Raw genomic sequence first — 25,739 nt, forward strand, 5'->3', positions numbered from 1 at the left:
ATGTGGGGCCAAAGGAAATCAGAGAGTCAGCCATTGACTTCACCATCCTGGGAGGGAGACTGGAGGGGAGAGCACTGGCAGAGGAGTGGAGGAGCAGCCTCAGGAGGAGGGCAGGAGAGACTGGAGGGTTCACAGTCAGGCGGACGGGGCCTGTGTCTGCCCAGTGCCCTCTCTGTACCCAGTCTCTCAGCAGACTGGCTCAGTCCCCGTCTCCCCCTCTCCCCCTCTCCCCATCTCCCCCTCTCCCTCTGTTCCCCTTCCTCCCTCCCCTCGCTCCTTGCTCTCACCAGAACATGGTCTGGCTGGATCCACGGGTCTCTGCGTCTGAGAGTGTGCTCTCCTCCCTCCATTCAGTCCGCCCTTGGCTGGAACACCCTCGTCCCCTGCCCATTCCCTGGCCCTGTCGTCTCCCCTCTGTTTGTCCCTCTGCTTCTGTCTTCCCAGTACTGATCACCAGTCTCGCTGTGTTCTTTTTTCTTTCTGCTCGTACCCATAGTGACATACTAGTGTATTCCTCATAACAGTGTCCCCAAGGTGATTAGCATTTAACAAGTTATTGTTTGGGAGGGGGTTGTTGCTTGCATTTTTAAAAATTACAATTTATTATTTGTTTGGCTGGTTTTTATTGTTTGATTTGGGGATATTGGAGGTGGGTTATTTTTTTCAGGGGTGATTATTTTGTAGTTGACTATTTCCCAGAGCGTTTACTGGGTATTGACTGTTGTTGTGGACAGTATTCTACTAATGGGGAGGAATGTGGATGAAGTCTCGCACTTCAGACAGCAGGTTAACAAAAACGCTTCAACTCCTACTACCACCTAGTCTTTCCTGAAGAAAGGTGACCAGAATAAAATAAAAATTCAACAGTGATCTAACTCACGAAATAGATTCCAGCCCCCAGACACAAGTAGCGTTAAGGCTTACAAGATGGCCCAGCACACAGACATGCCACAGGTCTAACAGACTGGGTCCTGAGGGCGTCCTCTGACGACACACGCACACTAAAACTTTAAAAGGAAAACACAAGAAACATGACATCCATGACATGTCTCATCTGAAATATACGATCCCTGAATAAAGTTCCCAGTGATAGTAATTTAGATGAATTTCAGAAAGAATTCGAGGCCCGGCGGTGGTGGCGCATGCCTTTAATCCCAGCACTCGGGAGGCAGAGGCAGATGGGTCTCTGAGTTTGAGGCCAGCCTGGGCTACAGATCGAGTTCCAGGAAAAGCACCAAAACTACAGAGAGAAACCCTGTCTTGGAAAAACAAACAAACAAACAAAAAGAATTCGAAAGTTTGATGAAAACTTTTCAAGAAACAAGAGGAGTGAATTAAGGACAACACACACGTGAGGTAAAGAAGTCAGTTCGGAATGAAAACAGAGTTAATAAAGAGCAGTGTTGAAAAAGGAACAAACTGCCGGGCGGCGGTCGCACACACCTTTAATCCAGCACTCAGGAGGCAGAGGCAGGCGGATCTCTGTGAGTTCAAGACCAGCCTGGTCTACAGAGTGAGTTCCAGGACAGCCAGGGCTATTCAGAGAGATCATGTCTCAAAAAACAAACAAACAAAAAGCAAAAAAAAAAAAAAAAAAAAAAAAAAAAGGAAAGAAACTGAAATAATATCAGAAAAGAAAAGTTTAGTAAGTCAGATGACAAGCACATTGGAAAGCCTGACTGGTAGAATGGGCCACACACAGGGCAGAAACATCGGGGTTTGGAGACAAGGTAGTCGAATTGGTGCATGGTTCAAGAACATCAGTAAGATCTTAAACACATACAAATGGAATGTGCAGGAAACATTGAGAAAGCTTTGTCTATAAATTGTAGGCATAAAAGGGCAAAAATGTTGTGCCAAAAGCATAGAAATTATTTTTAATACAACAGCAGAAAATTTCCCAAGTCTAGGGAAGATGAGAACCATCTAAGGACAAAAGTCAGAATCAAAACAGAAACTCGGGTTGGGGATTTAGCTCAGTGGAAGAGGCCCTGGGTTCGGTCCTCAGATCCAGAGAGAGAGAGAGAGAGAGAGAGAGGGAGAGAGAGGAGAGAGAAGGGGAGGGGAGGAGGGGGAGGGGGAGGGGGAGAGGAGAGGAGAGAGAGAAAACAAAAACAAAAAACCCAGAACTCCCCTCATCCTGTCCAGTTAAACACTAACTAGACGGAGCGAAGAAAGTGTGTCAAAAGCAGCAACAGAGAAGGCCTAAGTCCATGCAGAGGCAGCCCCTTAAAGCCCCACCCTGACTAAACTACCCAAACGTGCAGGAGAGCATCAGGGTACAAGTGAGCTGTCCAAGCTGATGGGGCACTGTTGTTGTTGTTTTGTTTTGTTTTACTCTTTTGGCTCTTTGCTCTTTTGGGGGGCCCAGCACACAGCTCCCAAATAAGTCATACATAGAGACTTATTCTTATAAATGCCCACTCTTAGCTTGGCTTGTTTCTTGCTAGCTTTTCTTAAATTATCTGTCTACCTCCGGGCTTTTACCTTTCTCTATTTCTGTATATCTTTTCTTTCCTCCTTATTCTGTGTCTGATTGTGTGGCTGGGTGGCTGGCCCCTTCTTTTCTCACTCCTTGATCTTTCTTGCTTCCCATCTTTTTCTCCTTCTATTTATTCTCTCTTGCCTTGCTATTGGCCATTCAGCTCTTCATTAGACCAATCAGGCGTTTTAGACAGGCAATATAACAAAGTGTCACAGAGTTAATCAAATGCAACATAAAAGACTGCAATACATAGTCAGGTAGTGGTGGCACATGCTTTAATCCCAGCACTCAGGAGGCAGAGGCAGGTGGACCTCTGAGTTCGAGGCCAGCCTGGGCTACAGAGTGAGATCCAGGACAGGCACCAAAACTACACAGAGAAACCCTGTCTCGGAAAAAAAAAAAAAGACTGCAATACATCTTGGCATCATTAAACAAATGTTCCACAGTATAAGCAAATGTAACAATCCCAAACTAATATTCCACAACAGGGCACACCAACATGAACCTGGAATCATAGTCGGCATCAGCAAGTTAAGTAATATTTGCTTACTAAAACTCCAAAGCCAGAAAATAGAGAGTTCCTAATGATACTGCTGTTACCCTGTGCCAGGTTCTTTAACTGGCTCTGCTGTGGCCCAGCCACACTCAGACTGTCTTCCTGAGCCTTGCTGGAGAGCACACCAGGGGCCGCTATCGGTCTCTGGTCGGCCAGCATTTGGAGGCTGTGATGTTTTTAAAATGTCAACGAAAACTTGTCTTCTAGTTCTTACTCACAGGTATAATATAAAGCCCAATAGAAAATGACTGCACACACACGGTCCTACAAGGTCCAAGTTCAGAGTTGTCTCCCTGCTGCTCCTGGGTTCACGACTTCAAACCTGTACGGTGGAGGCGCCTCTAAGGGGAAATGCTGCAGGTCAGCACAGGTGGCCGAGCTGCCCGAGTCTGACCACACAGTCAGACTGTCGCCTGGGGACTCGGCTGCCAGCAAAGCCATGACAGGATGACCCCCCCTTTTCTCCTCTCCCTCTCTCCCCTCTGCCTTCCTTCCTCCTCCTCTCCATCTCCCCCTCTGTTGTGGTTTGAATGAGATGTCCCTCATAAGTTTCAGGCATTTGAATACTTGGTCCCCAGATGGTGAGACTGTTTGGGAAGAATTAGGAGGTGTGATCTTGTTGGAGGAGGTGTGTCACTGGGGGCAGGCTCTGAGGTTTCAGAAGCTAAACCCATTTCCAGTTAGCTTTTTATCTTTGTTTTTTACTTGTATCTCAAGGTATGAGCTCTTGGGCTGGAGAGATGGCTCAGAGGTTTAGAGCACTGACTATTCTTCCAAAGGTCCTGAGTTCAGTTCCCAGCACCACATGGTGGCTCACAGCCATCTTTAATGAGATCTGGTGCCCTCTTCTGGCCTGCAGGCAGAGTACTGTATACATAATAAATAAGTAAATCTTAAAAAAAAAATACTGCTCCAGTGTCACGCCTGCCTGCTGCCATGCTCCCCACTTAGGATGATCATGAACTCTGACTCTCTGGAACTATGAACCTAGATCAAATGCTTGCTTCTATAAGTTGTCTTGGTCATGGTGTCTTAATCACTGTTGCAGGCTATTTGGTCACACTGTGAACTTCGAGATTGCCGTTATTTACTGGAAAAACCTGTTTCTAGCTGTGGTGTGGCTCAGCCCTAGCACACACCTTTAATCCAAGAGCTTTCTGCTTGACTACTGTGAACAGGATTAAGTAAAATCAACCTTAGGTCAAGAAGTGGAGCAAGCAACCAGTTGACAGGAAATAACCATAGAAAGTAAGAGGAAATCAGGAGAGAGACGCACAGGAAGTAGAAGGAGGGACATCCATTGGAGGAGTATTTAACTCCTCCAAACAAGAAGAGAAAGCTCTTTTTCTGGGACAGTGGCAGAGGAGGAAGCAGCTGGGTGCTTTCTCTGCCTCTCGCAGGTTTTCACCCCAACATCTGGCTCCTGAGTCTTTATTGATGAGCTAGAATGATGGAGACTTAGTTACAAACAACATCTGACAGCGGTAGAGAAGTACCAGATGCCCTGCCCTCTCAGCTCTGCCGTCTTCATCCCCCTCCCCTTCCCCTCTTTCTCCTCTGTGAAAGTAGCCCTCAGGACTCCGTGCACACTGGGTGTCCTGCCAACTTAAACACTTTCAATATTTCACATTAAATAATCTTTCATGAGATGAGAGAATCCTGTTAGGTAAGAATAAGCTTAGAGCCCAGGATATTACAGAGTCAGGTGTCTAGAGAAACGTCAGTCAAGTGAGCTGACTGGAGCCCAGGAAGTGTGTAGGAGGCCAGGCCTTGTCACAGCTCAGGGGCTCAGGCTAGCCTGGGAGCAGCCGAGCATACCAAGTGTAGCACTGTTTGCCTTCACCTTGTCCTCATCAAGGGGAGTTCGAGGTGGTGGCCCGGAGGCATGTTAGCTCTGGCGTCTCCTGCTCAGTGACCTTGGGTCAGTTACCTCACCTCTTTCAGTCCACTCTGCGTGAGGTGGTAGGAAAATGTCTCTGATAAGGGCTTGAATGACTCCCAAAGACCTGTGTGGGAGGAGTGACCTGCAAGTTGTTAGCTCATTCTGCGGGAAACTAGAATGTTCCTTCTATCTTCAGCCTCTTATCCACACTCAGCCATGAGTGGAGACCCATTGCACACCAGGACCTGTGCCAGGTCTTTTCTATGCCGAGGCACTAGCCTGGTAACTTAACAGCCTCAGGGGCCTGCAGACAAGTGGACAGACAGTGTGGTAGAAGCCTGTATGCGGTGGGTTTCCCTTGCACGCTAACAGAATGTGCCCAGGCCTGTGGGGCTGCAGAGGGCAACCCGGGCCTTAGGAAGAGCTCCCTCACCAGGCAGGCGTTCCTGTAGAGGGCTGGCACTGCTGACCTTTGTAAAGCAGGAGTGCATGGCTCTTGGCTGAGGAAGGAGTGCTTGCCGAAGGACAAGAGTCCATACAGCACTGAAGTCACAGGTGTGCTTCTCCAGGAGCACGCTCGTCCCATTGGATGTGAACATCTAAAGAAAATCAGAATGTGACTCCTGATGCCACGCCTGGTCCCACCAGGCCTTTCCAGCCCTGAGCTGCCGTGGGACTTGGTGCTGGCAAACCACAGGGTGCTGCTGATGGGCTCATGGCCTACTTTTGCTTTCAGAAGTGACTGGAGAGGCCCGTCCTTATCATGGGAAGGAGACCTTGGACCTGCGGCAGGGGCGGAGCAGAGGAGGCGACCCCCCACAGTTCCACATCGTGAACATGGCTCAGCCTGTCCGCTTCAGCAGTGAGTTGCAGCCCTGCCCCAAGGCAATGCCCACCATGTCTGTCCGGCGTCTTAAGTTTGCAGCCTCGCCCAGGCCTGGTTCCTTGAGGCCACAGCCGGGGAGATATGTTTGCTAAAGCAGCCCTGGAAGTTGTCGGAGCCACAGCGTGGAAACAGTCTCCCCCTTTTAGTGATTAGTAAATGGGTGGCATTAAACTTGCGAAGGAGCATAGCAAGGCTGAAGGAAAGCAAAGCATAGTTTAAAATGCTGCACCCTAAGCAGCCATGCTGAGGGGATGATACCCTCCAATGTATAAGAACAGCTAGATTTGGGCAGAAGAACTGGTGCTTAACATGCTTGCTGTGGGGCGTAGGTCTGTTTTCTGTGTAAGATTTATTATGTACACAGTATTCTGTCTGCATGCATGACTGCAGGCCAGAAGAGGGAGCCAGATCTCATTACAGATGGTTGTGAGCCACCATGTGGGTGCTGGGAATTGAACTCAGGACCTCTGGAAGAGCAGCCAGTGCTCTTAACCTCTGAGCCATCTCTCCAGCCCCCTGTGTTAACTCTTAGCCCACAGCCTCAACATGGAAGGTGACTCAGAGGCACTTTGCAGACTCAACCTCTGCCTGCCTCCCTCCTATGCCAACTAGCACCAGTCCTAGGGCTTGGCCACCAAGCTACAGTGACTGCGTGAGCCAGCACGGTCAGTGCCGTGAGGAGCCTCCCAGCCCACCTCACAGCCCCCACCCTTGCATGGAGCCGTAGTTCTTGGTCTGAGTAAATGGGAAATGTGTAACCAGGCATCTGAGCTCAGGTAAGAAACTTGAAATAAACGCTGTCTCCTCCTTACCCTCAGGGAGTATGTCCTGTGTAAACTGAGCCACACTGTCTCCTCCAGGAGGCTCCACATGGCTGTGCACTCAGCTGTGCTTATCTTAGGCCTGAGCAGTGAGCAGATATCCATAGCCAGCTTGCTCTCCTTGCACACAGCATTGTGGACATGCCTCAGCTGTGGTCCAGCTTGCCATTTTCTTCCTTGTCTCCCTTAATAAGTCAGTCAGTCACACATCTTTACATCTAAACACGAGGATTCGGCTGGTGAGATGGCTCAGCAGTTCAGAGCACCGGCTGTTCCAGGGGCCATGGGTTTGATCACCAGTACTCACATGGTGGTTCACAATCTGACTCCAGTCCCAGGAGATCAGATGTCCTCTTCCGGCCTGTGCAGGCACTGAGTGCACATGGTGCCCAGCCACATGTAAGCAGCCCGCACACAGAGGATGAAAATACAAACATGAGTATACTCCCTAATAAGTTTTACCAGTTCTGTGGCATTTTTAAATAATATCTTTTAGAGTGTAAGAGGTACTCTAGCCAGGTCTACTTAGAAGTTAGAGGCAGGCAGATCTCTATGAATTCAAGGCCACCAGAGCTGCATAGTGAAACCCTGTCTGGGGTGAGGTGGGGGGCACGAGGGAACGGGACTTCTGATAGTGAGTGTTCTCTAGACGATCAGAACTGATGGAATCCGTCTAGAGAGAGAGGAAAGGGGACTTAGGAGAATGGCTTACAGGCCGTGGTCCAACTAGTCCAGCAATGGCTGCCAACAGAAGTTCCGAGAAATCAGTAGTTGTTCAGTCCACGAGGCTGGGTGTGAAGGAATGGACTTGTCAGCAAGAGCAAGCGAAGCAGGCAGAGAGTGCATTAAAGGTGGATCTTCCCACCTCAAATTAATTACAAAAAAACCCCCCCAAAACCCCTCACAGGTACACCTAGCCACTGAGGTGTTAGTTAATTCTGGGTGTAGTCAAGTAGACAACCAAGAATAGCATCGCAGTACTCCCAATATTTGAATGCTCTAGATCTGTGGAGCACACCCCAATACTGTCTTCACTCAGGTGTAAACCCTTGCCTGCGGGGCACAGGAACCATCCAGTAGAGTGAAAAGAGCTGGAGATGGCCTCAGCCTCGACAGCTGTGGCAAAGCTGTGCCTCCTTTCTCTCACCCGTGAGGGAGGGGCAGGTTTAGACCCTCTGAAGTTAGATTTATGGAACTGTTTTAGGGGGTGCTAATTGGCAGGCACCCTGCTGAACCCCTGTGTGCACAGAAAAGAGGAAGCAGTGGGCTTGGCTTGCTGGCAGCAGCGTGAACGGGTCACTCGCCACTTTCTCTACTGACCAGCCAGTCCTGGTAATGTGCTTACCCCCGGCCGCCTGAGACCGAGTCATGACTCTGCGTTGTTCACTGCAGAGTGAACTGTGTTAGAGGATTCTCGCAGCACCTGTTGCTGTTACTTAGGACCCTGAGTACAAATACACCGGAGCTTGCGCTTCTTCGAAGAACTTGAGCCTCTGAGCCAGCGTGAGCTCAGCTGAGAGCTCATCGCTGTAAGTGAAACCACAGGGGAACTGCCAACCTAGACCGCCCTGTGGTAGAAAGATTATTGGGGATCAAACTGCCACGACACATGCACTTGGCTCGCATGCGCTCCCCCCCCCCCCCAGGAGAGGCAGAGAGATGAAGAAAATGGAGGAGAAGCAAGCAGATTTTCTGACTGTCGGGATGGGGATCCTTGAGCTGATACCGGCTGTGTGAATTAACTAGGTGCCCTTGCCTGGGGTGGTCAGCCTTTGGGAGTGGATTAAGGGTGGTTCTGGTAAACAGAGACCCAGCCAGTGCTGTTTTTGGGAACTGTGCTCTGGACCTGTTACTCCTCTGCAGCTCTGGCTCTCCAGGTGGTTCTGAGGTGTGGCTGTGGCTGATGCGGCACATGTCCTAATGTGGGGACAACTCCCTCCGTTCTTCATGCTTCCTAGGGAAGTGCCCAACCGGGTGGCACCATTATGAAGGCACGGCCAGCTGCTACCGGGTCTACCTCAGCGGAGAGAACTACTGGGATGCCGCGCAGACCTGCCAGCGCGTGAACGGGTCACTCGCCACTTTCTCTACTGACCAGGAGCTGCGCTTCGTCCTGGCCCAGGAATGGGACCAGCCAGAGCGGAGCTTCGGCTGGAAAGACCAGCGCAAGTGAGTCCCGGGGTTCAGAGTCTGTGACTGCTGAGCACTCACTGGCAGCCCCACCAGTAGACGCAGGTGGAGATCCAGGGGCTCGGTTTGGCATTGAGATGAAATTGGGGGCTTTTGAATGAACGAGGAGTACAGCGCCCGCTGCTGCTGGTTGGGACCGTGGAGCAGCCCTTTTCACTGGTTCCTGTGGATCCAGCTGCACTGGTGACTGTGGCCAGGGCATGCTAGCCTGAATCCCAAGGGATCGCTCCGTGTGGGGCTCTGGGCATGATAAGAAGGGTGTGCAGCGGGTGGGAGTGCAGACGATAAGATGCGCCTGCAGCTCCTGGGTACTGCCTGTGCCCTGCTCAGTCTTTCCCAGACACCTTAGGCTTCCGAGTGCTTGCACGTGGGACCCTTGATGGGCTCCGGGGCATGTGCCAGGCCTAGCTCAGGCAGTCTGCCCAGAACCTGGTCCTGAACTCCGGAAGATGAACTCATCTAGAGGAAGCAGAAAAGTAACAGCCAAACTAAAGGCTCAGTATTTGTGGGGCTTTTGTTTAGGGACCAGGAATGTGCCGAACTTCAGTGTGCCACCTCTGGAAGCCACATCATGTGCCCTGTCCATGCTGTAGGGTAGAAGGTGAAAAGGGCAGCTATCGTCTCCTCTGCTCCAGAAGGAAGGACAGAGGATGGCCAGTGTTTACTGCCAGCCACCTGCTGCCTCCTAACAAGGGCACAGCTGCCAATCGACTGGAGAGCGCCATGACCTAAGGCAGGTGGCCAGAGGGCCACTTCAAGATAAGCCAGCCCTGCCATGTGTGGCAAGCCAGAGCACCACGCTGTTTCTTGTCTGCATCGGCCGGGTTAGAGAAATGGCTCTTCTCCCCGGAAATGCCCGGAAGGGCAAGGGCCTTGCTGGGGCCCTGTCTTCCATGGCGGCCGGTGTGGGCACAGCCCACGCTGCTCACAGCAGCTGTTGCTCTCAGCATGGCTGGAGCGGCTTGGTACTCTGAGTGGGGCCACATCAGCAGGCGGGTTCTCTAGGGCTGGGGCTGGAGAGCTAAGGCAGCATGGGCAGGCAGGCACAGAACTGTGAGGTTCCTGGAGCGTTCAGTCCAGCCCGTGTGCAGGTGTCTCAGTGTTTGGCGTCTCAGACTGGGGACATGCTGCAGGCCTGAAACAGGCTGGCTGAGCAGAAAGCAGTAAAGGGGGCAGGGTATGATCACAGGGCTTTGTTTGTTCAGAGTTCCCTGTGCGGTGATTTTACCATACGCAGAATTGTGTTTCTATGACATTACATCTGCGGTCATCCTGCTCTGAATGTCAAGTTTTCTAGAATTAGCTAAAGAGAACAGGCTTGGCACAGGTTCCAGATATAAAACTCTCTGACCTGTGAATTTGTTTAGAAAATGGATTTTATTAAAGTTGAGAGAAAAACTTTAATGAATCATGTAAATGGATTTCTTCTCGGGCTGCCAGCTCATAAAAAAATGACACAGAGTCTTATTATTAATTATGAAAGCTCTGTTCATCTACGTGTTGCCATGTGACTCGTGGCTTTTACCTCTCCTACGTGTCTGTTCCTCTGGCGACTCCTCCTTTCTTCTTCCCAGAGCTCTCTGTCCTCAGAAGTCTCTGCTATGCCTCCTGCCTAGCTATTAGCCATTCAGCTCTTTATTAAACCAACCACAGTGACATATCTTCACACAGTGTAAAGGAATATTCCACAACAAACTCATTTTAGAGGTCAGTATAACCATGAAAACACATACACAGGACTGGAGGTGTGACTCAGTGGTGGAGAACTCCCCAGCACACATGGATGAAACACTGGGTGGTGTGACTCAGTGGTGGAGAACTCCCCAGCACACATGGATGAAACACTGGGTGGTGTGACTCAGTGGTGGAGAACTCCCCAGCACACATGGATGAAACACTGGAGTTGTGACTCAGTGGTGGAGAACTTCCCCCTCACACATGGATGAAACATTGGAGGTGTGACTCAGGCTGTAATTGCAGCTGTGTAGGAGGCTGAACTCAGTGCCAGTCTATCCCAAAATAGAGGAGTAAAGTAGTCAGTGGTGCAGGAGTAGAGTGCTTGCCTTGCAAACTTGAGCTCTTGGGACCAAGAAAAGAGTAAATGTTTTCATTTCTCCTAAATATATACATGTGTGCCTAGGTAGTCACCGGTACTGAGGTTTCTCTCTCTGTCCTGCAGGCTGTGGGTTGGTTATCAGTATGTCATCACTGGGCGGAACCACTCCTTAGAAGGTCGCTGGGAGGTAGCGTTCAAAAGTAAGTATTCTTGTTTGGTAAGTGTGAAATGGAGCCGTCTTGACTCAGATGATACTCTGGAGTCTCGCTTTCCGCTTCCTTCCACCCAGTGGTTACTTGATTTGCAGGGCCCCGGGGGATGAGGCACATGGAAATGGGGAGGGTTGCAGAGAGGGCCCCTGAGGCAGCACATTGCCTACCAGCCAGGCCCTGTGAGTTTCTGGGGCCTTCTCTGGAGCTGCAGCAGCCTTTAGCTCTTGCAGTCCTCCAGGCCTGTGGTTGCTCCAGTGGACGCCAGCTTGAGGACTGTATGTGACGATCTGCTGATGGTTGGACGCGTTTATCCTCACGTCCATTCTCCTCCACAGGCTCCTCAGAAGTGTTCCTGCCTCCAGACCCCATCTTTGCCTCCGCCTTGTCTGAGAGCGACCATGTGTTCTGTGCCCAGCTCCAGTGCTTCCACTTCCCTACCCTGAGGCACCATGACCTCCACAGCTGGCATGCTGAGACCTGCTCCGAGAAGTCCTCGTTCCTGTGTAAAAGAAGTGAGTCCCGGCCGTCAGCCTCCGTGGGCTCTGACCTCATGGTGCTCGGCAGCGGCTCCGTCCAGCTGGCCTCCGGCTCTGTGGCCTGGGCAGCCTTAGGTGTTCTGGACCCCTGGCCACACTTCTGCTTTACTGGCTTCAGTGTCCTTCAGAGACTGGGTGAGAGCAGTGAGCTCAGGATTTGCCAGTCCTGTGGCGGCTCTGCGGCGTCGAGGGCCTTGGTAGCTTTTCAGCTGGATGTCCTCTTGGCTGTCTGAGGTGTGAATTCTCTTCCCTAGTATGTGGGTCAGGAGTCTCCTCAGCCCTCCGCTAACATATCCACCCAAATTTTACATCACTTGTAGTGTAGACACACCAAAGATGGGGAGCCCTCCCCCAGCTCTGGGAGGGGTGGGGAGGAAGACTGTCTTGATAACTTCTGACAGTCGCTGAGGCCGTGGTTGGAGTGAGGAGTGCTCTCAGCTCTGACCTTGGGAACGCCCTTTCTCCTTGCTGAGACCCTTGCTGTCTGTCAGTCTGTGCCAGCACCATGCTAATAACAGGTTAGCCCGGACCTCAGGCTGGCCTGGGTTTTCCTCTCTGCCTGTTGCTCTTCTGGGCCTTTTTCTCTTCTACACCGATTTTAGTGTTTTTATTTTCTTGTTAGTTCTTTTAGTGTGGGATCTTCTTAGATATATCTGTGGACAGTTTTGTGACTTTGAAGCCTTCTCCTAGATTGCTTGAGCTCTTGCGGAAGTCTCCACTATGGCGTTGGTTAGAAAAACGGAGCATGCATTTAGTCTATCAGCATCAAGCTTTAATGCTTTCGACCGAATTTTAAAACTATCCTTGGGAGTAAAGAAAGTGTGTTTCAGCACCTCCTTTTCCAGGAACATTCATGCCATAAAAAAAATACTGAGTTTTACCAGAGGGTTTTTTCTGATTTTCAGAGTTAATAGGTTTTTCTTCTTGAATCTTATCTCTTTGTTCATTTTGTGTTAGACCGTTTTTGATGTAGGTTTTTACTGTGTTGCCCATGCTGAGCCTGAAGCTGGGCTCCAGTGACTGTCTTCAGCCTCCTGAGGGGCTGGGACCTCAGGCACTCTCTGTTGTGTTGGACGTCCAGCCACCCCTGTGGGGTTTGTGTGTCTTAACATTGCTGAATTTCATTTGCTAATACTTAGGTTCACTTCTTTTCTGTACTTTCCTTGGCTCATATTTCTGCTTTTTAAATGTAATTCAATTTTAAGTTTATTGTTGCAACTTTTTCTTCATAATTCAGATATCATAAAATGCAAAGAAAATTAGCTTTCCACAGCATGGGTGGTTGGAGCTAAGAAATATCCCAAGGCCTGTGAGATGACTCGGCAGGTAAAGGTACTTGTTTCTGAGCCTGACACTGGGTTCAGTGCCCAGGACGTGGCTGGTGTGAAGAGAGAACCTCTCCAAGTTGTCTTTTGACCTGCACACATGTACCGTGGCACATACGTACCGACCACACACCTACCTACACAAGGAAAAAAAAGTAATTTAAATTTGTAAAAGTTTTTCAGATACAGTGACAATCAAGGATCCAGTTATCAAAATGAAAAGTACTCAACATATTAAAGTTAACAATAGTTTGTGTAGAGCAGGTGAAAATGTCACCTTCTGCTGGACCTGCGGGCACCCACATTAATCCCAGTACTGGGAGGCAGAGGCAGGTGGGTCTCTTTTGAGTTGTAGGCTAACCAGGGCTACGTAGTGAGACCCTGCCTCAAAAATCAATCAATCAGTCAATAAGTAAATCAACAAACATTTTGCCTACGTAGTGAGATCCTGTCTCAAAAATAAATAAATAAACATTTTTACTTCATTAAGAAAGATATTAGATTTTGATTATATTGATTTTGGGCCAACCAAGTTGTTTGTTTTTAAAAAGAAATGGCATTATAGTGCTAGTTCAACAGTATTTTCTTCCTTTTTTTTTAAAATAATTTATTTCACTTTATTTTATGTGCATTGATTGGTGTGAAGGTGTCGGATCCCCCAGAACTGGAGTTACCGACAGTTGTAAGCTGCCATGTGGGTGCTGGAATTGAACCCGGGTCCTCTTGAAGAACAGTCAGTGCTCTTAACCACTGAGCCATCTCTCCAGCCCCCCCCTTTTTTAAAGATTTATTTATTTATTACAGTATACAGTGTTCTGCCTGCGTGCACACCTACACACCAGAAGAGGGCACCAGATCTCACTATAGGTGGTTGTGAGCCACCATGTGGTTGCTAGGAATTGAACTCGGGACCTCTGGAAGAGCAGCGGGTGTTCTTAACCTCTGAGCCATCTCTCCAGTCCCCAGTCTTTTCTTTTAAAGCAAGAAACAGTGCACATAATCAAGAGACATCCAAGAGACTAGCTTCCTAGCTCCTAAAGCACTTGCAAAGTAAACCTTGGTGGGCTGGGGTGGCAGCTGGGGTGTGGGGTGGGCAGCTGGAGATAACTGAAATGGACAGTGCTTGCTGGCCAGGTGTGTCTGTTGAATTCCTTTCCTTGGCCATTTTTTAATCTTTCTGCTACAGTTTGTCTTTGCCTTTTTATTTATTTATTTTTTCATCAAAACATGAAAAGTATGGAATATAGACCAGCCCTGTACTGCTCAGCAGTGTCCAACTCAAGCGTAATCCTGGACAATTCACTAATCTACAAAATACCAGGACACAGAAAAGGAAAACACACTCTTGACTTGGTGCACGTAAGATTCAGATAGTCAGTCTGAGGTTAAACATAGCCATTTGTGTGTCTTCTACATCAACGTGTTGGTGTTCTCGTTAAACATTCCTGTGTGATCATATTTGTTTCTACTACTTCATGGCAGGTTTAAAATGTCAACCGAAACCATCCAGACATAGCCGCCCATCAGAAAGATTGTCTCCTATTTCCCTAACCTTTGTAACTGAAGTCAGCTCTGTGACATGACTCCAGACACTAGGCTGTGAGGACATCTAGGTCCATATTCATTGTAAACCCTCGTGGGGCGGCATAGTTGGTAGAACCGCAGTGTGGAAGCCTGCATCAGTCCACCAAGCAGATTGCACAGCACTCGTGTGTGTGACAACTTGCACATCAGTTGTTTCAGGTCCACGCTGTTGCTGCTCAGTTCCTCAACCTCTGCCCTGCATCTACAGTTCCCCTCAAATCCCTGTGTAGGCAACTTTAAAGTCCCGAACATGGCTCGGGGCAATAGTCTAATAGAGAGGACATCTACCCCAGCGGGCAGTTCTAAATCATTTCATCTATGACATCCAAGATAGGCTGTGTAAAATAAAACTCGGGATGAAAAAAGATCTCACAGGGCTGGAGACTTGACTCAGTGGTCAAGAACCATGTCCAATTTACAGTAGCCATGTTGGATAACTCACAGCCACCTGTAACTCCAGCTCCAGGGAACCTAATGCCCTGTTCTGACTTCCATGGGCATGCACAGACACCACACACACACACACACACACACACACACACACACACACACACACACACACAAACATACCTACACACACATACACACGTATACATAAAGATACTTTTTTTTTTAAGTTTCAGGTCCAAGAATCTCTTTGAATGAATGTTAGTGGAAAGATTCTTTTTATTATTTTTAAACATGTGTCTGTGTGTGAACACATGTGTAGCTCAGAGGACAACCCTCAGGAGTGAGCTGGTTTTCTTCTGCCCTGTGGTTTCTAGAGATTGAACACAGGTCATGAGGCTTAGAAGATGGATGGATGCCTTTCCCAAGATTTTCTTTTCTTTTTCTTTTCTTTTTTTTGTTTGTTTTTTGTTTTTTGGGTTTGTTTGTTTGTTTGTTTGTTTGTTTGTTTGTTTTTGAGACAGGGTTTCTCTGTGTAGTTTTGGTGCCTATCCTGGATCTCACTCTGTAGACCAGGCTGGCCTCAAAACTCACAGAGATCCGCCTGCCTCTGCCTCCTGAGTGCTGGGATTAAAATCGTTTGCCACCACCGGCTGGCTCTTTTCTTTTCTTTTTTTCTTCTAAATAAGGTTGACTCCAGTGTGCCTCACACTAGTTCAGTTCTTTCACCAGGTCTGGGCAGTAGGTGGAGACTGTCTGACTGCCTTTGGCATTCAGTTTTCTACAGGGCTCCTACTTGTCCATCTCTCAGCGGTTGTTGAATAGAATATGGAATCTTGTCCTGTGGTTAGAATGTGCTTCTCTGGAGTGATGTGGATGGCTCCTTCTCCGCACTCTAGTACAGTTCCCATCCAAGGCCATTCTTGTACTTGTCTTGAGATCTAGAATGCAGCTAAAATAAGAACATCCTTGTAAGCTTGGAACATGAAGGGACTCAGCTGTTAGTTCAGCACTATATTCTTTTTCCTGGAGTCATCAGAGGAGCTTTAACAAACAAAGAAATGGTTAAACATAGCCGTCAGTTCTGCCTGAGTGTTTAGGGATCACATACCCCTCTCCATCAGACCGGAATCTTGAGCTATAGCATGGCAGAATGGCCACTTCATTGCATGTAGGTTTTTAAATCGCTTCACCATCCTCCTTTGAGTTTTGATCACCAGCTCTTGTTGCCGCCTCAGCAGCAACACAGAAGAGACTGGATTGTGGCTGTCCCTGCTCCCTGGTGTGTGTCCTGGGCCTGCTGCCACCATCTGCTGTGCTGGTTGAGGCCACAGCGTGGGAGCTCTGTGACCATCTACAGCCAGGCCGCCCTCTGGGTGGGGAACTGGGAAGCTGAATCACCAGCAGGAGGGCAGGCAGCAGGCCGGGTCAGCAGCTGCCACCCCCTACCCAGGAGGCAGACCGGCTGGCTCTGTGTCAGCATTTACATCCATGTGTACAGTGTACAGGGAAGCAGTCCATACCGTTCTTTAAATCTGTACGTGTTGAAGATAGCCTTGTCTTTTGAGTGTCTGAGAGACAAGACCTTAAAGGATCATCTGCACTGGGAGGGGAAAGTAGGGGTAACCTTGGGTAACTTATTAGATATAATTTCAAACTTAGGGAAAAACTGCAAGGACATACCTGTGTTTATCTTACCAATTCAACATCTGTCCACAATCAGAGATGCTATGAACTCAGAGAAATAGTGTCTTTACTAAGAACAAATACACACTCTTGAATAAAACATAGTATATTTTCAGCTTCAGAATATTTCGTCTGACAGTAATACCATCAGCAGTCCACTGCTCCAGTCTTGTTAGTGGCTCCAATAATGTCCTGTCCTTTTATAGCTCCTTTTCTCCAGTCTGGATCCAGACAGAACACGCCGTGCCTCTGACTTCCGTGTCCCCTGGCCTCATTTGTGCCCTTGAGTTTGAGTCTGTTCCTGTCCTCATTAGGTCAGGTGTGAGCGCCTGCAGGGCTGTTTGCTTTACTTTTGTCTGTGCCTCGCACTTCTCGGATCCCTGCTTGGTCTTCTATTTCTTGAACAGATTCTCCTTCTGTGGTGGTTTGAATAAGAATGGCCCCCATAAGCTCATATATTTGAATGCTTAGTACCCGGGAGGGGCACCGTTTGAAAGGATTAGAAGAAGTAGGAGGTATGGCCTTGTTGGAGGAGGAAGTGTGTCTCTAGCAATTTGAGGTTTAGGCTTTGAGGTTTCAGAAGCCTAAGCCAGGCCCTCTCTCTGTTTCTCTGTCACCCTGTGTCTCTCTCTCTCTGCCTGTGGATCAGGATGTAGCTCTCAGCTACTGCTCCAGCTCCGTCTGGGCACCAGCAATGCTCTCTGCCATGATCACGGACTAACCTCTGAAACTGTAAACAAGCCCCCAATTAGAAGCTGTCTTTGAGAAGAGCTGCCTTGGCCATGGAGTCTCTTCCCAGCAGTAGTGGGTACCACCTGACCTTGTGTGTCGTCTGACTTTGTCATCAGAGCCTTTACGGTATGGGCCATTGACAGTCACGGTCTCTACGGGGAGGTTCTTTGATCTGGGTCATATCTGGTCCTCTTTTGCTGATCACGAGCTTGAGGGCATCGTGCTTTTTCTTTATTTTTCATTAAAAAACATTTTCGTGTATGACGGTAGACATAGGTGCTTGCAGCTTGGTCTGTTGTGCGGGGATCCTCCATCTTAATACGCCAGTCTTCCTGTTCTAACGATCTGCTCCATCCTCTGTATGTGGTCTACCTTTGAGCTGCCTCAGAGACTGCCTGACCGGATTTCCCAGTAGTTGTCAACTGTGACCGGCTCAGGGCTGGTGACAGGGCTGGTATTCTGATTCTGCATCTGCCCTCGGCCCTGAGTCTCTACCCTTCCACTCTCCAGGGGGTTAGTTCCAGCATGGCATCTCTAGGGTGCTCTGAAGGCTCTGAGAACATGATTGACAAGGGCAGGCTATTTAGCTAGTTGGGTGGGGAGCACTTGGTCTGTTTATTTGTTTGTTTGTTTTTGAGCCTAAGTTGGAAATACAGTTAGAATGTATAGTTGGCTGTGGTAGTCAGGGTTCCGTAAAGGAACAGAACTGCAGAATGAACACATACATGAAAGGGCATTCATTAGACTGGCTTACAGGGCACTGGTGAACAGTACACCAGTGGCTGTCCAACACTGGGAAGGCCAAGGATCCCCTAGTTGTTGAGTCCACAGGGCTGGACTCTCAGCAGTCCCAACCTGGCGCTGGAGTCCTGGAAGGTGCCTGCAGAGCTGCTGTGTTGGAATCCTGAAGGAGTAGATTGAAATAATGGCAGAGGAATACCTCCGCAGCAGGGTGGATGAACTCACTGGAGAGTAAGGACGAGCAGGGAAGCATTCCCTTCTTCCATGTCCTTTATGTGGGCGGCCACTACAAGGGGTGGCCCAGGTTAGGGTGGGTCTTCCTGCTTCAAATAATGGAGAGTCAGATTGACAAACAAAATTAGCCATCACATTGGCAATCGTTGACTAGTTCCCAGTTACCCTGTCTGGTTACTGCAGAGGTGGCCAAGCCTATGGCCTGTGTTGATGCTTAACCATTTTGGGATGCTTCATGGTATCCTGTAGTTCTCTCGGGATTCTCTTTCTTTTCCTTGTTCTTTCCTTATTGTTATAGCAAAGAATGTTCTCCGTCTTTCTCCCCTGAACATTGGTGGCCATGTGGGTGATCCCAGTCCTAACTGAGGAGAGCTGTAAGATTTCTAGTCTCTTTCTAGATACCCCCATGCCATTTGGAGAGTGGAACAAGCTTCCTTTTCCAGTTCTCTTACCTCGTACGCCTCCCTCCCCATGTATCTGTCACATGTGCTCACTAGCCTAAGGGGCTGGTTGTAGCTTTTTCCTACTCGAGTCTCTCAGGTCACTTCTGTGGGCCTGGCTTACCACAGACGCTCTCAGTTTCAGGGAACCAGCTTGCCAAGCAGTACCTAGAGACTTATTATAAACACATTACAGCTTCTACGTGTATCCATAACATCTGCATTTTAGCTTTTTAGAAAATCTCATAAATGAAGTAGGCACCTTAAAAGAAAATACATCTACAGGGACCTTTGTCCTAAAATCTGCCCTTCCTGCTCTGAGTTAAGGGCTCCATTTGTCTGGGCCAGCTGTGCTTTGCCCAGCTGGGGTGTGCTGACTGCTTCAGATCCAGAGCATGCCATACAGGAGGACTTGCAGAAAAGATCTGACCAGCTCCTCGGTTGTCCTGTGCTCTCCAGATGTACGAGTAGTGGTGGGAAATCAGGTCTTAGTGCTGCCAGTAACACAGAGATCTGTGCACATGCCCTCCCAGGTCAGACGTGTGTTGATATCAAAGACAATGTCGTGGATGAAGGGTTCTACTTCACTCCAAGGGAGATGACCCGTGCTTGAGCTGTACCTGCCATCGAGGGGAGCCTGAGATGTGCGTCGCTGCCCTGTGTGAGCGGCCCCAGGGATGTCACCAGTACCGCAAGGACCCTAAGGAGTGCTGCAAGTTCATGTGTCTGGACCCAGGTAAGACAGCCACCCCTTAGGCAAAAGCACTGGTGAGGACTCTCAAGAGCTCGTACGTGACACAGCAGGGGTGGCAACGTGTGCTCACCAACGTGGAGCTGGCTGGGACTCCAGTGGGCATCTCTGAAAGCCCCTGCTAATCAGCCCCATCACATTGCCTGCTTCTCACTCGAGAGTCATGTTTACCAATCAGCTTGAATCTCAGCGTTGCTGATTGTTTACAAATCAACTGGGCAGCTTCAGACCTGTCTTCCCCTTCTTAAGAGTAAGACCTAAACTTGAAATTTACATGTGCATTTGAGCTCTTCCTCCTTGTATTAGGTGGGATGTGGAAGGTAGTGGAATCAGTAGTTCTTGCTTATAATCATGGTGTTTTAAGGAGAATGCCCTTAGTGTTAGGATAAACTCTTCACCACTGGTGGTGCTCTAAAGTACACACTGTGTAGTCAGGTTTCAGGATAACTGTCCTCCTTCCAGTTGCAGCAAAAGCACATCCATGGGCCTGGATAGTCTCAGTGATAGAGCCCTTATCTAGAACATCCATGGGGCCTGGATAGTCTCAGTGATAGAGCCCTTATCTAGAACATCCGTGATACTTGGATAGTCTCAATGATAGAGCACTTATCTGGAGCATCCATGGAGCTTGGATAGTCTCAATGATAGAGCCCTTATCTAGAGCATCCGTGATACTTGGATAGTTTCAATGATAGAGCCCTTATCTAGAACATCCGTGATACTTGGGTAGTCTCAGTGATAGAGCCCTTATCTAGAACATCTGTGATACTTGGATAGTCTCAATGATAGAGCCCTTATCTAGAACATCCGTGATACTTGGTAGTCTCAATGATAGAGCCCTTATCTAGAACATCTGTGATACTTGGATAGTCTCAATGATAGAGCCCTTATCTAGAACATCTGTGATACTTGGATAGTCTCAATGATAGAGCCCTTATCTAGAACATCTGTGATACTTGGGTAGTCTCAATGATAGAGCCCTTATCTAGAACATCCGTAATACTTGGGTAGTCTCAATGATAGAGCCCTTATCCAGCATGTGCAAAGCCCTGAGTTCTAAATCCACTCCTGGGGAAAACTCAGCAGGTTTGAGTCCTGCTCAGGCACATTAGCACCCATGGATACCCTGCATGGCGTCCTCTGTTGTACATCAGAGCCACTGACATCTCAGCATGAACTTGGGCCCCAGGAGGAGTATGAATTAAAAGTATGAATTTCTGTTCTTGGGTGCCTCAGTGTGAAAGTGATATAGGTCGGCCCTGCAGAATAGCAGTGTGGGCAGGCACAAAGATTGTGCCTCATGTCCAGGAGCTTTGTGGAAGGGAGGCTAGAGCTGGAACATGAGGCCACAACTGTGAGTAATGTCCCCTCAGCAGAGCGCCGTCATCATCCTTCCATAAGGGCTGCTAAGTGGGAGCGTGGCGCTGTCCTTTAGAGGCTGTGTCTGAGGCGTTCTGCACATGTACCTTCAGACATGCAGTTGACTGCAGCAGGTAAGGGCAGAGGCTGTGCTTTTGGTGAAACCCACTGTATGCAGAGAACTTGGCATCAGGGAGGTTGACACTTGGACCTCTTCCCTCCCACAGAATAGACCGTTTTCTCATTGTGTGGATGCATCCGTCCAGGGTCAGTGGAGACACAAATACCGATAAGGTATTTGCAGCGTTTCCTGTGTCCCTGGCCACATTGCTGTAAGCAGCGTAGTTAACTAGTTATTTATGGGAGTCAGACTTGGAACTTTCACAAGCTGTATCATCTGAGTTCATGGTTCCACTTGCTAGGAATCTTCCCTGCTACTCTGTCTGGGCTCTGTAGAATGACCAGATTGTACAAGATGGCCCATCTGTGATATAGTTGGCCTGTTAGACTTGCTCGGCCACTGAGGACTTCTCAGCAGAGCAGGGCCCTTAGTGTGCCAGGCGGGCCCGGGGCTTGTGCGGCCACTTGTGCTGCACAGCGGGAGGAGCTCTCCAGGACTCGCTCTGCTGGGCCTGTTCTGTCCAGGCCTTGGCTGGGGACCACTCACTCACACAAGGACCAGCGCTGCTCCAGAAGCAGGGGCAGCAGGGGCAGAGAGTCTCCGTCCGCAGTTGCCTTCAGTTTCCCTTCAGCAGTGCCACGCTGGCCACTCTCTGATGAGCGTTTACTCAAGGCCAGACTCACCGCTGGGAGGAGGGGAAACCATGAGAACATCGCTCTTCGCAAATGATGTCATTACAAAGAAAGTCCTGGAAGATCTGTAGGAAAGTTACCAGAACTACTAAGTTTAGCAAGGTCTTCAGATAGAAGAGCAATGTGCAGAAATCTGTTGTATTTATGTATGCTATCTGTAACAGTTAAAAACTGAAAATTCAAAGAAAGTGCCACCTAGAAAAGCACCTGAAAATGAGAACTACCTGACGGTCACTGAGCATCATATGTGCTGCCAGCATACAAGACTGCGGTGAGAACGAGATCAAAGACGGCAGTACAAAGACAGAGGCATGGTCGTGGTTAGAAGGCTCGCTCGGTGTCACTAGCAGCTGATTCTCCCCAGATGAACTGTAGATGTTGGTATAAGCCCAGCCAAACATCCAGCTGATGTTCCTAAGCTGATTTGAACGCTTACTTGGAATGGCAAAAAGAGCTAGAATATTCCAAACAGTTTTTACAAAAGTAAGAGTGTGTGTGGTACCTGACTTACAAACTTAGACTGCAGCAGGCGTATTCATCAAAACTAAGAAATCAAAGTTGGTAAGACACTCGACAAGCAAGGAAGAGGAACTCAATAAAGACAGCGCAATCTTTGAACAAATGCACAGGAATAGCCAGCTACCATAAAAACCACACTGCTACTGCACGCAAGAGTAAGTCAAGAATCTTACAAACTAGACTCAGAATGTTAAACTGAAATTTCTGTAAGAAAATATAAGGGTAAATCATCATGGGATAGGCAAAATTTAAATACAAGCATGATCTTAAAAAAGATTGGTAAAACTTTCAACCTGCTCCTTGAAAAACAGAAGTGAAAGACAAACAGGCCACTTACCAAGAAAGAGTATTTCTAAAACATGTCAGACAATTCTTTTTTTTTTTTTCCATCACAGGCAATTTATTTTGTTCTATTCATTCACAGTTAATACAGAAAATACTTGGAAACATTTCCATATAATGTTTGACACAGAAATCATCAAATGGAAGTATACAATGTTGACAGGAGGCAGTACATTTATAATTTATAACCCCAAATGTATTTATAAATTAGAAATGGAAAGATCTACAAATGAAATTATGAAGGTTCACCAAAGTCATTTAATCTGTCAGTTTCTCATTCATTTTTATGTCTTAATAATATTCTATTGTATGAATAAGCCACATTTTATTTCTCTCCAGTATTTGATAGCTATTTGAGTTGTTTTAACTTTTTTACTATTAGCAACACACTGCTGTAAACCTTCATGTACATGTTTTCATAGGTGCACATTTTCAGTAGTTTGAGGATATATTCCTAAAAGTAGAATTGTTGAGTAACAGAGTAACAATGTTTTGCATTTTGACCAACCACCAAACTGTTTTTCCAAAGTGGCACACCATTTTACAATCTCACCAAATCCTTGTTTTTAAGGCTCTGATTTTTGTACAAAAGCATTCAACCATTCTGTCAGACCAAACCAGGAAAGTAAGCTATAGTTCAGGGCTGTTCTATTCCATTTACTATGCAAAGCCATTCTTGGCATTTGCAACTCTCAGCCCTTTTGAGTATTCTTGCAGTGTTCACCTTTTCCTCCACCACTTTTTTTTTTTTCTTCTTTTTTTTTCTGGTTTATTTCTATCTATTACAAAATGTATAAAAAATCCTCCATCAACGCTGCTGATAGCAGCAGAACTTTGAGAAAATATACCTTTGGTTTGCCTCAGAAAAGGAACACATATTGTACTGTAAAAGTTTATAAAATTGGCGCAAAACATTGTGATAATGTTACAATACCAGCTTTAAGAGTTCAGTGACTAATGGGGAAGCCAATGGGATACATGCAGAACTGTGAAAGCGATCTCACTTAGCCAGCTGTACGCGTAGACTGTAAATCTACATTCAGATCATTTCTGAACTAAGACTATCATCTCAGTTTATCTGTTTGAGGTCAACCAGGAAACCCTAGAATATACCTTGATTTTTGCAAGAAACAAAATAGGGGGAGGGGTTTCTTCAGCATTTCAGTCCACGAGTAACAGTATCCTAACAGGCAAAGTGTTCTCTCACTGTCAACATAGAATGAACTGCTGCTGGAGTCAACTTGGGCTTTAATTTGCATTAGCACTTACATGCATAGTAGTCCAAGTTGTTGATCTCATGACTTTAAAAAGTAACTCTAAAAAAGTAAAATGGCCCTTCTTGGAAGACTAAAGAAAGACATCCAGCCACAGTTGTAAAAAGTCTCATCAAAACAATATACCCTTTTATGAATTACACCTCAATAAAAAAAAAAAAAGTAGCCCCAAATAAGGAAGCAGCTCTGAAAAAGAAAATATAACTTAAGATATTTTGAAAAAAGCAAGGTGAATACAGGTTCAAAAATAATTAAGATACATTTTCTTAAGGCTACCTAGAATTATGCTTTAAAGAATTCTACCATTTCAAGTTTACCACTAGTTACTAGATACTATTTACAAACAAGATGTTCACTTTTTTTGTTCCTTTAATCAAGAGAAAAATCTACCTTCAGACTATGAGGGTGGTGATGGGAGGGACTAGAGAAACAAGATTCAAAACAATCCATGCAAATATCACCTTTTTCAAATGGAAGAACTCCAAACCTGCACTAGAAGTTCCAATCACTAGACACTTTCCATTGCAATGATTTAAGTACAACTACATGGCACCAAGGTTTAGGCCTAATATAGGCCTGACAACCAAAGTCCTTGTTTTCTGGAAGAAAGGCCTCAAAAGTCCCACTCAATTCCACCAGACAATTCTTATATTCAGAATATTTATACATTCTTTTATAGAACTCGGGGGCTGGGAACATAACAGTTCATACCGTGTTGCCTAATGTGCGTGAGCCCCACCCAGGACGCGCGGGGTAGAGCGTGGCAGTCCAGAGCGTCACCCAGGACCGCGGGTAGAGCGTGGCAGTCGGGAGCAGTCACCCAGGACCTCGAGGGGTAGAGCGTAGGGCAGTCAGAGCAGCTCACCCAGGACTGCGGGGTAGAGCATGTGCACTGAACTGGCATGGAATGGCCAGCATTCCTCATGTGCCTGCAGGGTCTTTACCTACCGTCTGGTTCTCGTACAGCTCTGCTCTGCGCCTGACTGTAGGTGGCTTGGTCCTCGATGTCCTCCTGGTCCCCACAGTGGAGGGACAGTCCTTGAGCTTATTTTAGAACTGATTAGGAATTAGTCATTTGAAAGGGCTGCTTCCAGGCACTCACCTGGGAACTTAGTGCTGGCCTCCAGGGAACAGACCTGTCACCATCCCACAGACAGGATCCCAGAAGGTCATCAGAGGCATCCAAACAAGCAGCTAGTTGACTGGGTGGATCTTACCCATGTATCCACGCCACAGTTGAAAGCATCCCTCCCTGGTCATAGGAGAAGAGGGTAGAACAGCCAGGCCTTTGCCCTGTCTAGATCAGCCTTTCTCAATCTGTGGGACCATCCGAAAAACACTATTTCCAGTGCTCTCTGGAACTTAGACACCACGCGGTAGCAAAATTACAGTTAGGAAGTAGCGACGAAAACAATTTTATGGTAGGTGTCAGCACAAGAGAAACCGTAGTAAAAGGTCATGGCATTAGGAAGGGTGAGAACCACTGGTCTAGACCAAGCTGGCTGGCAGGATTTGTTAGGGCTCTGTAGCTGGCTGTTCATGTGTGGGTTGTGGAGTATTTTTCTAGGCTAGTCTTTGGGGACCTGCCTTCCAAAATGTTGTAGAGGTGGGGAATGGGCAATTCTAGATCCAGTAAGTCACTGCATCTGCAGGACCCCCTGCTTCCAGGAGGGACCACATCCTAACCCATCGGCCCAACACTTGTGTCTAAGTTGAGAGCACATTAGAAGCACCAGTCACACGGTGTAGGCACCTGGCGATAGAAGCCACCTACCTGGTACACCTGGTAGAATACATACAGGTGCCTGCCATGTCCACTGGGTGTATTGGCGTACTGGACCAAGGCTGAGTGGTGAGGGCTTCCTGGATGCCTGGTATCAGTGCCTTTGGCCTACACTCACTAACTGCCACTATCCCTCCCTATAGAA

General features: G+C 47.8%; 1 protein-coding gene across 1 annotated transcript in view; it reads left to right on the forward strand.

Annotated features, from left to right (window-relative positions):
• The window catches only part of LOC114685732 (integral membrane protein DGCR2/IDD-like), a 70,982-nt gene that overhangs the window by 39,684 nt on the left and 5,559 nt on the right, over positions 1-25,739 (forward strand). Inside the window, 6 exon segments of the mRNA XM_028860371.2 lie at positions 5,660-5,785; positions 8,589-8,799; positions 11,000-11,076; positions 11,424-11,600; positions 19,287-19,343; positions 19,346-19,489. Of these exon segments, the coding sequence (XP_028716204.1) occupies positions 5,660-5,785; positions 8,589-8,799; positions 11,000-11,076; positions 11,424-11,600; positions 19,287-19,343; positions 19,346-19,489 (792 nt within the window).

The sequence above is a fragment of the Peromyscus leucopus genome, chromosome 12 (assembly GCF_004664715.2).
Source record: "Peromyscus leucopus breed LL Stock chromosome 12, UCI_PerLeu_2.1, whole genome shotgun sequence".
In the NCBI taxonomy this organism is placed as follows: domain Eukaryota; kingdom Metazoa; phylum Chordata; class Mammalia; order Rodentia; family Cricetidae; genus Peromyscus; species Peromyscus leucopus.